Raw genomic sequence first — 12986 nt, forward strand, 5'->3', positions numbered from 1 at the left:
ATATTTAATTTACTGGAAATGCTCCCTCTAGAAGTAGGAGAAATTCAGGTATTAAGGGCAAGTAGCTAAGAAGATGTAACATGTCTGCAGCAGCTTGTCCAACAGAATTAAAAACTCAAAAATTCAAAATGCAAAAAAAGTCCTTGCGTGGTTATGTAACTGGAAAGTTAAAAATAAATAAAAAGTTATAGTAATAATAATAATGGCTCTTGGAATGCAGGAAGGAAACCCATGAAAATGGAAAAATGGCTGTGTCAGGAAGGGATATGTTGAATTTTAGTATTAAAACAGTATCATTTTTACGCTAGATTCACATCTGCACATGGGTCCACATTGTTCAGAGAGTCAGTTCAGCAGTTACCAGTGGACCCATCATAATATCGGGGTCTGCCGGGTGTCTTCTGTTTTTAATACTGAAATACGGTTTATACGGTTTCTGCAGCGACTCCATTGCAGATGTGAACCTAGTCTTATAGTGGCCAGCATTTATACTTTGTAAAACTAGAGTATTTATTTTTATTAGAAAGACATTTCAGACTCAAAATAATTTGTTTATTCAAAAAGGCTTATGTATAAATGAAGAACGCTCAACTATATTTGTCAATAAAAACAAAAAGTACATTCCATTAGTATAGGAAAGAATATACTGAACCTCGAATAAAGCAGGCCTAGTTTGTAAAAACAACACAGCTACAATGCATATTGTCTGGTGACTGGAATACAAGATCATCTGGTTGAAAAATGTTTTTGCAAAATGTATGTGGCATCCAATTAGACATAACACCTTCAGGTCATTTCTGTTCTATAATTGTAGCGTCTTTATTTTTGTCTTATTCAGGTAAATGTCAGTGTTAGCATGGATGAGGGACGTTCACGGACACACAGCATCCAAGCACATTCAGAAGTCGTCCTGAATCAAAGAAGGAATGTCAAGTGTATTCTAAGTTTACGAAGACAAAAGCTGATGCGCACTGCTGAGGTTATTCAGCAGCATGGAACAAGATGCACAAATGAAAGACAAAAGGCGACAACAAAAGTTTCTTTCAGCCCACCCTATCCTTCATAATAAGAAAAAATAAATCACAGCTCCTAGTTTGGCCTGGCAAATTTTTGTGGTTGAAAAACGGCAGAATCTTTAGCTCCCCCTAAAATGTATAAACACTCTAAAAACAAAAGTCCTCATGCCTTTTTACCCCAATTTTGGAGCGGTGTCTGCAGTGTACCATTAACATACAGCATGATAGCTCCTGAGGCATATGCTAAAAGAACCCATAGGAGATATTACACATGGAGGGCAAAGGAGTGTTCTTGGGACTCTGCATATGACAAACATATACTGTAGAAGCCCATAACAGATACATTTTTAGTGACATGGTGCGGCCATTAAATACTATAAAATATGCTGTTTTAGGGAAAAAACAAGCCATAAAAATGTAAAACGTGAATGAAATTACAGAAAAAAAAAGCAAACCATACTGAAAACACTAGGGAAAATTTATGAAACCTCCTTAGGGTATGTTCACACGGCAGAAACCAAATTTCACTGTGTAAACTTCCGTCACGGCATCCCACTCCTGATTAGGTCCAAATGAATGGGCCTAAACAGGAGTATGTTTCAAACCATGGATGTCGCAGCTGACAACCACAGAATTTGCAGCAAAATAGGCCATGTCACTTCTTTTTTCCGCTGCTAACTAGCAGGAAAAAAAGCGAGCAGCTCTCATTGAAGTCAATGGGAGCCATTTTTCCAGGCGGATTTTGAGGCGGATTCCATGTTGGAATCCACCTTCAAAAAACTCTGTGTGAACATGCCCCTAATAGGAAACCGCTTTGCTAGCCTTCGCATCCAATCACAGGTTTCACTGCTTACAGGGATCTTGATAAAAATGAAGTGCTTTACTGTGATAGGTTTCTATGGACAAAAAAAGGCAGTTTTTACACATCTGCCCCATTGTGTATAAAATCTAATACAACATTAAAAGAAGTGTCCAAGAGCAGAATGTTGATCTTACCCTCGCTGCTTCCTTTGAGAGTCGTATCAGAGGAAAAGCTTGTGTATGACCTGGAGCCGAAGGAGTCCAAGCTATCCCAAGAATCGTCTCTTTTATGAACAGGAAATAGATTTTCTCCTTTCTCACTATACCACAAGTCTCCACAGCCGCTATCTCTTCCGCTTCTCTTCAAACTACTGGATTCTTCTAGTACCTACAGTTTGTCAGCAATAAGAAAAAAAGTTAGAGAAAAAAAACGCAAGGACATATATCCACACCTAGCATATCGGCGATTATTCTGACCACACATCTATATATTGGGAATATGAGACTAATCCCTTACACGCTCAGGCTGTAGTGAAAGGGAAACACCTATAACCATTGTTTTCTGTAAAATACTGGAGTTCCAGTTTCTAACTTCCCTTTCTTCAGCACTGGACTTAAGTGTACATATTCTAAGTCAGTAAAGACACAGCATTTCTAGACTGTTCCTTAAAAGATGTGGCGCATGGTTTAACAGGAATATTACTATGGCAGGCCTACGAGCCTTTACAAAGTCCCTGACTGCCATGACAAAAGATCAACGCCCCACAACTTCATCATACAAAAGGTGATGTGGGGTCAGAGGGAGTCCCCTTCCAACCTTCACCAATCTTAATTACCGTATATACTCGAGTATAAGCCGACCCGAATATAAGCCGACCCCCCTAATTTTACCACAGAAAACTGGGAAAACTTATTGACTCGAGTATAAGCCTAGGGGGGAAATGCAGCAGCTGCTGGAAAATTTCAAAAATTAAAATGGTCGGAGTTTTTGGGTGCAGTAGATGCTGTGAAAGGGGAGGGGGTGTTTTGGTTGTCTGTCTGCCCCTTCCCTGAGCTTGAGGACTGTTTTTTCTTCATCTACTTGGAATTCAGTCTGACTGAATATAGGGGATCTGCAATGCTCCTATTAACCCTTTCCCGACGGAACAGGAGCACTGCAGATACCTTATATTCAGTAGACCGGGCACTCTCAGACACAGGGAGACCTAATGTGTTTGTGTTTCACAGTCATTTTCTACTTTTGTATGTATTCTAAGGAAAGTGAGAGTGATTTAGAACTCTTATTTTGTTTTAAATCTTCTTTTTTTTGCACTGTTTTATGGGAGATTCTATACATTGATATTGTGGCTGGTCATAGACCCCCCTCCTAAAAAAAAAAAAAAAAAAAAAAATTTTTTTTTTTTTTTTTTTGCTGACTCCAGTATAAGCCGAGGGGGGCTTTTTCAGCCCAAAAACTGGGCTGAAAAATTCGGCTTATACTCGAGTATATACGGTAGATTCACATTTTTATAAGCTTTTTGTCTCCCTCAGCTCAGGATGGTTCAGGATATCAATTTATAGCCCAGCAAGACGAAACTGTACCATACTCATACCTGGCAAGTCATTTACAAGCTGCGTGATTCTTACTCGACCTTTACACTTGATAGTTGTAAAGATGAGTCAGGGTTTCATTATATAAAACTGTCACGCCTCAATTGTTCCATTATATTTACAAATACAATACAGTCAGCATTCACATCAGCATTCAGGTTTCCATTTGGGAAGTCTGCTTTTCTCTCCACATTTCATGCAGAAACCAAGCGACCCAGAACAGACTCCCCGAACGCTGATGTGAACCGGGCCTAAAAATATAGTGGCTTTGGAACCTGTGGAAAACAACAGCTGATCTACATGTGTACCCCATAACATAGGCATTCCTCGTCTATGGGTTGATTGTAGACTCGGTAAACATGGCAAAAAGGTAGCCAGTAAAACATTATTTCAAGTGGTTAAAGGGACACAATACATAAAAAATGCCAAATATGCTAAACAATGTACTATACTAGAATATGAGGGATGGTTTCTCTTCTTAAAACTTAACCTTATCTACAGTGATGTGGATACGGTTTAGGTAGGAAATTTATATGTGGAGTTACATTTCGTATGCTATAACAGAAAATGCTCAGTCATGTGTCGTCCTAACATCTCACAGTTGTGTGTCTGGGTGTAAGACAACTGGCGGGAACAAGAACCTTTCTGCTGTGTCTGGTCTGCAGCAGTGCACAAAACTATTCAAAGGCTGCCCCATTAGCTAATCCTTGCCCCCCAGTCAGTCTCCAGATTAACCCACATCTTGTCTGCAGGATTTCTACAAGTCTACTGCAGACGTACACTCACCGGCCACTTTATTAGGTACACCATGCTAGTAACAGGTTGGACCCCCTTTTGCCTTCAGAACTGCCTCAATTCTTCGTGGCATAGATACAACAAGGTGCTGGAAGCATTCCTCAGAGATTTTGGTCCATATTGACATGATGGCATCACACAGTTGCCGCAGATTTGTCGGCTGCACATCCATGATGCGAATCTCCCGTTCCACCACATCCCAAAGATGCTCTATTGGATTGAGATCTGGTGACTGTGGAGGCCATTGGAGTACAGTGAACTCATTGTCATGTTCAAGAAACCAGTCTGAGATGATTCCAGCTTTATGACATGGCGCATTATCCTGCTGAAAGTAGCCATCAGATGTTGGGTACATTGTGGTCATAAAGGGATGGACATGGTCAGCAACAATACTCAGGTAGGCTTTGGCGTTGCAACGATGCTCAATTGGTACCAAGGGGCCCAAAGAATGCCAAGAAAATATTCCCCACACCATGACACCACTACCACCAGCCTGAACCGTTGATACAAGGCAGGATGGATCCATGCTTTCATGTTGTTGACGCCAAATTCTGACCCTACCATCCGAATGTCGCAGCAGAAATCGAGACTCATCAGACCAGGCAACGTTTTTCCAATCTTCAATTGTCCAATTTCGATGAGCTTGTGCAAATTGTAGCCTCAGTTTCCTGTTCTTAGCTGAAAGGAGTGGCACCCGGTGTGGTCTTCTGCTGCTGTAGCCCATCTGCCTCAAAGTTCGACGTACTGTGCGTTCAGAGATGCTCTTCTGGCTACCTTGGTTGTAACGGGTGGCTATTTGAGTCACTGTTGCCTTTCTATCAGCTCGAACCAGTCTGGCCATTCTCCTCTGACCTCTGGCATCAACAACGCATTTCCGCCCACAGAACTGCCGCTCACTGGATGTTTTTTCTTTTTCGGACCATTCTCTGTAAACCCTAGAGATGGTTGTGCGTGAAAATCCCAGTAGATCAGCAGTTTCTGAAATGCTCAGACCAGCCCTTCTGGCACCAACAACCATGCCACGTTCAAAGGCACTCAAATCACCTTTCTTCCCCATACTGATGCTCGGTTTGAACTGCAGGAGATTGTCTTGACCATGTCTACATGCCTAAATGCACTGAGTTGCCGCCATGTGATTGGCTGATTAGAAATTAAGTGTTAACGAGCAGTTGGACAGGTGTACCTAATAAATTGGCCGGTGAGTGTATATTAATAATGGGACTACATTATCTTCTGGTTATATTTATCATTCATTTCTAGGTTTGTGTTATGTTAAAGGGTCCTCAGGAAACAAGGGCAGGCACAGCAACACTCCACATGCTCACACATTGCACTGTATGTCAGGCAGCAATTTGGTCCTCAAGAACAGGTCTCTGGGGATGTGGCGACCACATCAGTGTCACTGAGGATCACTGGGTCTACCCCTAGGAAACAGGCCATAGAACACCTCAAATCTGAATGTCTCTTGCTGGACCATTATTGTGTTGTGACGGGGCCCACCGGAGGATCCTTTGGTATTCCTGTAAATGTTCTACCTGCAGTGAACACTATCCATCCTATGTAAATCCTATTCTATTTCTTATAAACTATAAAAATATGAAATATGGCAAGGAGAGTGTATGGGCACATCACAGAGTGCTGTAATTTCTATTGAAGAGATCAATAACTAACATTTTACAGCTATTTTCACTCTCTAAGTGAACAGCGCACAATCAATCTCTGTTATAAAGAAAAAACACCTTCAGCAAAGACAAGAAATAAACTTGATAACCGTGTTCTACTTAAAAAAAAAAAAAAAAAAAAAAAGTCTACTTGTGAAGAATATTCCAAGGCCTGAGGCGCGGTCTACATTTAAGATGATGAAAAGAATGTAAAGTACGTCGAGAAGAATTGGACTTTGACACTGGTGAAGCAGATACTGCCGCTCCCTTCTCACCTAGCACCAAGGGGTAATAAATTCTCTCTCTGTGACTTAATGATATACAGAAACTAAATGCACTGTAAGCAAGCTCCGCCAGGTGACAAGGACATCTGTACTTTTTATTACTGCCATCTGATGAATGTATTTCACAATTCATTCGACAGCTGGAGTAAAGATACAATTAATATTATAGTGCAATATTAGCCTTTCCAGAACAAGTCTGCAACTTGATGGCAACACAATGTCCTGCTACTGAACAGTACAAAGGTTGTAATTCCTTCTATTAGACTTTCTCACCTTAGTTAGAGTTTGTCCTAGCAATCCTTCGAAAGCCTTCAAGTTAAGTTGTGGACCATTATAATACGGTAGGCTCTGCGCTTTTCTCCCAAGCCAATATAAGGTGATCAAAACCTGACGGTAAAAAAGAAATGGTTAGAAATAGGAATGGCAAGTCCTGGTTTCTAAGACCTCTACTATACCTGCAAGTGTTCATAGTTAGTGTAGAACAATACGTCAATGTCCAATTCTCTGCAGGGAAAACCCAACTCATCTGAAAATGTGACAAACTATTTCTCTCTAAGGGGACTAAACAAACAGTCCATTGGGACTGAACTAAGGCACAGGGCCAGCAGGACATAGTATCTTTTGGAGGAACAGAATCAGTCCATAAAGAACAATACAGACACAGAACACAGTCCATAAGGATGAAGCAGCAAAGGCAGTATATAACCTGGGGTACACACCCTTCTCTGAGAGTCTTATTGTCAGCTTTTACTATTTGACAGTGTTGTAATACAATTGTTGATATAATGCATATTACATACTTGTTACATCAACTGCTCAGATTTATTAAATGGGTTGTCCAGTTCATATTTATAGGTTTCAATAGGGCTTGTAAACAGGTCCCTTGCTTCTGTAGGGGACCGCAGCAGTGAATCACAAGTCTCAGTGGTCACCCCTTAACAAACAGCAGTCACCACTGAGGCCTCTAAGCTTCTAGCACAAATGGGACAACCAAGGTACCTGTATACTGGCCAACAGAGTAGCCACTGCTGGAAACAGAGTCACGGGGAGAGGAGAGTATTGGTTTATGTTTCTATCCTCAACAGCCTCCCTACTAAACCATAAAAATATGAACTAAACAACCCTTTAACTCTATACATCTTTAATATAAGATTTAGAGCTAGATAGCTGCACAGGATTCAATGTCCTTAAGTAACACTGGTGTTGTGGTAACATAATACTACAGTCCAAAAACACCCCTAGCAGGACATGAGATAACATATAAAGTGTCATAGTGTTGGGGCATGATATTACCCCCATGACTGCATCATAGACTCCCTACCTAAAATATAATGACACTTCTATATTAAAATCCTTGCCTTGCAACAATCTTACAATAAATATAACCCACAGATGTGCTGTATCAGACCAGTATAGCATGTAGTGAGCAGACCAGACACAACGTAACACTGTACATTAAGGGCCTGAGTTATCAAGACTGGCATTGTCCACACCAGTCCTATGTGTTTTTATGCCTAGGGCCAAGGATACAAGGAAATCACAGGCCAGGTCTCAGTATGAACACTATAGTAGCTCATTTTATACATTGTAAGTAAAGAAGTTGCACAGGATTTAAAATATCATAGCTGCTTTCTTCCAGAATTGGTGCCAGACCTCTGCATGGGTTATGTCTGGTATTGCAGTTTAGCCCCACTCATATGTGTGGAGCTGAGCTGCAATGTTACACAACTAAAGGACCAATGTGGCAGTAATTTTGAAGGCAACCATCTTTTTCTAATCCAAGATAACCGTTTAAAGGATTACCACTTATTACATAAAGAAAAACTTTGTTTACTACAGTAGAGAGAAATTTTGTTTTAATTATTTAGAATGCCATTGTATCTGATATTTATTATGCATGTATCCAATATTCTGCCATATTGCAAGCTCAGGTGCAATAGCAAAACTAGACTGTGCCCTGTGAAAGGGAGTCTGTCGAAAAGGGTGAAGCATATTAAACCTTCAACACAGATAGGTCAGGCTAACCTGAATATCACAACTTTTCTCCATGTAAATGTTAGCTCCAGATTGCTAATTTGCATATTGTGAAATGAATGAATATCTCAGCAATAGAGGCAAATTTTAATAGAGTAAATAGCAGAACATTCAGGAGAGCCTGACCTATGTGACTATGTGCTGGTCTTAATATGCTCCACCCTGGTGATAGACGCACTTTAAATAAAGGACTTTTAGAAGGCAGATGAGTCAAAAAGCTGTGCTCAATGTGTAATACTACAATCTGAGTCAAAACAGAGGTATTAACACGTCATTGCACGTCACCCTGAAGCCGAGATCAAGAATATCTAACCTTAGGTAATAGTGAAACCAACATCGATACTTACATTTTTTAATCTTCTCTCTGTTTCTTCCTGTCTATAAAGAGAGAGAGAAAAAAATACTTAGAAAAAAAAAGGGGTAGGTGCAATGATAAAACGATAATTGTGCACAGATGTAGTAATGACTATAATGACTTATTACTAATGTTATAGCGCTCCCTGATCCAGACATGTCCAATCTAGTGCCAACATCCAGGGATCCAGAGATCGTAGAGCAAGCTCCCACAACACAACCAAAGCCATGATGTGACTACGAGGAAGTAGTGGATAGATCATGTGGATATTCACATTACTGTACAGTCACAGCCCAAAAATAAGGGTAGCTAAGGGATATAGGGGTCGTAGAACAATCTCCCACAACATAACCAAAGCTATGATGTGACAATGAGGAAGCAGTGGATAGATCATGTGGATATTCACATTACAGTCACAGACCAAAAAGAAGAGTAGCTAAACTGTCATGAAAGAATGAAAGATAAAAATGTGTTTTCTACTCTCACAAATATTAAAATTGGATAACGGCATCATAAATAATCCTTTATACTCTGAATGTCATATAATATATAATAAAATATTGCACATTACTATGAAATGGATATAAAAGTTAAAACCAGAATGAAATATGGATTTGGTGAGAACATGTCACGTTGTGTAAATCGCAGATTACAGGATTATAGAGCTCTATAAATGATACCAGACCTCAGCAAACCATCAACATACATGGAAGCTGTTCAAAGCTGCACTATTCCAACAAAGAGAGGTCACAAACACAAGTGCTGAGGCATCAAGGTCCACTGTGTCCTCATACACAGATTCCCTCTGTACTAGCACCCACTAGATGACAGTCACCAAACAACAACAACATGGTTAGAAGTATATGAAAATATATAGGATGTGCATAATGAATGCAGCCATACGAGCCCCATTGATGCCATGGATGGAGTGTCCTTGGATGCATCTGCCAAGAATGGGTATTAGCCCTGACAGATGCCAAGAGTGTCCTCTCATGCATCTGCCAAGCAGGTATATTTAGGCATACATAAAGCAAACCTAAAAGTTTCAAACAACTTGTCCACATCCCTCCAACAGAGTGGTTTGCTGGAACTATACAATCATAAGAGAAGATTTGGTGCTGTCTCCCAATAGGTGTTACTTTTAGATATCATTTTTAATCCAGGAAATAATTGTTTGCCACTCTTGTAATGAATATGCCAAATTTAAGCCAACTTCCCATTTCAAAAACAAACCCAGTTTTATGGAAGAGTGGGGTCTAGTTTATGACACAAGCTACAGAAATGTCACGGGAATAGTTGGGAAGAACTGTAAGCAATGGCAGACTCTGAGATGTGGTGGTCTTGCCCACTGACTCAACCTTTGGCCTTTATAGCCATCCTTTCACATATTAAAGAGGTTATGCCACTAATAGTATTTCTCCCACATGTAAATGTGATAGAAACAGAGCCCGAGAGAGTTCAAATACATTGAATGAATTGGAGTTGACAGTCATTTTAGGCTAAGTTCACACCTGCACCTGGAGGAATCGGCAGAAAAACAAGTTCTGCACAGACAGACAAGTTTTCTCTGCGTCACATTCATTATGAAAATGGCGGAGACTCTCCAATGAGCCAAACGGAGTATGCATGTGCAAAGAGGTGTTAAAAAGAATAGCTGGTGGCCAAACACTCATTTGACTGTGAGCTATGTAAGGCATATACAGTGTCTATAGGGCTCATGTACAAAGACTGCCAAGTATGAACTTCAGTATTATTTTTGCAACTTATTTTTCTATGACTCTGGCAGGCGCGGCTTGGCTTATCATGAGACAATCATATCTTGTATGACCACACCTTGGACATGTAACAAACAATAATACATAACCTTAAGTTAAATGATCCCAGAGGTTAATTCCCTCATTTTAACTCTTCACAACACACTTAAACAGTTACACAGTATTACATTGGAAAGGGTGTGAGTTGTAACAACACTAATACACAGAGGCCATTTTATTAACCTTTCATTATGCCACCCTGTGCTGTACCTAGAAAAATAAACTGTGGCATAACAAAATGGTACATCAGACTACAAAATAGTGAGTCAGAGAAAAAGCATACATTCTGTTATGTAATAAGTACATTATATCTAGACTGCAGGAATACAGTCTAGATATAGTATAGGAATAGCTCACTGACACACTATTTGCCAGTATTAAATGTGGAGTTGTAAAATAAATTCTCAAAACGGTACAGATCCATGTTATTAATCTGTTTTTATGAGAGGTACATAATCTAATAACATCGCAACACATCGCCTACTACCAAACACAGACACAAAGTGCCATCTTGCAAGAACAAGAAAAAAAAATATCATCATCAAGTGGCCTTACCCGCAATAGAACATTTTCACTGTTATGCCCCAAGGGGGCCATGTAACGCTCATACAATTTAAGTCATGTGACCAAAAGTGGGAAGGAACCCCATATTTACATGACCTGGTCAATATCATGCAACTGAGCTAATATCCATTCAGAGTCACCCAGTGATATCAATTATTGCAATTCAGCTCTGTCCCACTGCCCCATAAAACAACTTAGTATAACTTTAAACCCAACTGCAAATGGGTGAAAATTACATTTTTGCTTAAGGCCCAGTTCACTTATGTGCATGGGTTTCCGTTCGGGGAGTCCACTTGAGTCCGCTCAGGGAGTCCCCTGAGCGGAAACCTAATCCGCATAAAAAGTGGTTACCTAAGGAAACCCACGGATCCCATAGACTATAATGAGGTCCATTTGGTTTTGGCATGAAAAATGCGGAGAGAAAAGTGCTGTGGTTTGTCCTCTGACTTGTATCTTAGATGAATGTATTATTAGTTCAGCAGAATATTCTAACAAACCCGTTTCAGTAGACATGACAGTGCCAATGGCATCCGCAAGCTTCCCGGCTCAGGAGTTGGCTGGAGGCGTCTTGAGGAGAGAACCTGACTTAGATAAGTGACTGCAATTTTATGCCCCAAGGACAAATATGCAAACAAGACACATGAGCGCTAGGGTAAAAGGATTATCTCAGCTGGCATAAGAGAGTATGCTCATTTCCCCGGCTTCAGTGGAATTACTCTATGCAATTATAGGATAAGATGTGAGAGCAGGCGATGTGTAACATTCTTAAAGGTTTTCTCTTTTATGTATGAATCTTCAACTTGTACCTATTCCACCCTCTATACCACATAAAAACATGTTTATTGACTGAAAATGAAGTGACTATTGTTTCTGTTTTGTGGGAAGTAGCTCAGTCAAGTACAGATCAGCAGGAGAGGGCACTGTGTCATGGCTTGTTTCCTACCTTGTTACCATGCGACACAATGCAACACAAGACAATGAACACAACTGCCATAATGGCAGGGTTAGTCAATCGGTTTGGACTTGGCTATCTGCACTCCCTCATACTTCATACTATATCAGCTGCATATCAACTACTAGAAAATATCATCCAGGCCATAATAAAACCTGTTTTAATCAGATTTAATAAAAATGCATCTTAAAAGGTTACCATCCCGAATAACTAAGGTTATGGAGCTTATAGGAGTTGGAGTCGGAGGTTTGGCCCTTCATAAATTGCTGACAGCCATGGTCATATAGAAGCAGTAATGCTGACCGAATTCCTAAGACAATAAATATGCAATAAGCTACGCATCTAATTATACTATGCTGCCAAGCGTACAATATAATTAAGAATAATGATTTTATTTTGAAGCAGAGTCCTGAATCAGATCAGACTACATAATAAATCTGTCATCCACAGGACTAACAGCTACATGCACTAACAGTACAAAGGTATACGACAGACACCAATGCAGGAACTACAAATGGGTCATTGGAGTGTGTTTATAAGGGAATGGGTAACTTTAAAATAGTAGATCAATGGGGGTCCAAAACTTTACAATATCCTGTTTGGATAGGCTGCAGTATGTAAGCAATGGCAATAGTGTAACCACCTATATTAGGATAGCTCTTTCCTAGGCCACAACTGTATCATACCACTTGTGGTTCCAGGTCAGGCAACTCAACTACAGACATTGGTCACATTGTGAAGAGAGAAAAACCTCCTCCCAGGCGCCGGGGTTCAATTTCCATTATATAGAGATGCTTTAAGGGGAACCTGTAACGTAGTCTGATCTGAAGGCAGCATGTTACAGCAGCAAAATTTATGACTTAATATGAATTTAGCAATAATTATTAAAATGAATTGTAACGTCAGAGCTGGTGTTTATATTGCGGTAGTTTTATATGGAGATCTCAGGGTAAGGTAGGGCAAATTTGATTTGACACCATGTGCTGGTTCAGACAAGTTGATAAGATACTGCAGGATTTTCTAGACTCTTCAGAGTCAAATTGCTTCATTTTCCCATATATTGTTTATACCAGTTACGTTTAGTAGGATAGCATATTGGCAAACCATAGTAAGCCTGTAA

The 12986-nt window shown here is 40.1% G+C and overlaps 1 protein-coding gene across 5 annotated transcripts in view; it reads right to left on the bottom strand.

Annotated features, from left to right (window-relative positions):
• LMO7 (LIM domain 7) overlaps window positions 1-12986 on the bottom strand; it is a 125729-nt gene that overhangs the window by 39596 nt on the left and 73147 nt on the right. For all 5 annotated transcript variants that reach the window (XM_075265407.1, XM_075265408.1, XM_075265406.1 and 2 more), the window contains exons 6-8: window positions 8529-8559; window positions 6421-6534; window positions 2013-2205 (exon numbers count right to left, since the gene is read on the bottom strand). In XM_075265407.1, the coding sequence (XP_075121508.1) occupies window positions 2013-2205; window positions 6421-6534; window positions 8529-8559 (338 nt within the window). The remainder of the gene's footprint in view (window positions 1-2012; window positions 2206-6420; window positions 6535-8528; window positions 8560-12986) is intronic.

Source organism: Leptodactylus fuscus, chromosome 2, assembly GCF_031893055.1.
Source record: "Leptodactylus fuscus isolate aLepFus1 chromosome 2, aLepFus1.hap2, whole genome shotgun sequence".
Taxonomy (NCBI): domain Eukaryota; kingdom Metazoa; phylum Chordata; class Amphibia; order Anura; family Leptodactylidae; genus Leptodactylus; species Leptodactylus fuscus.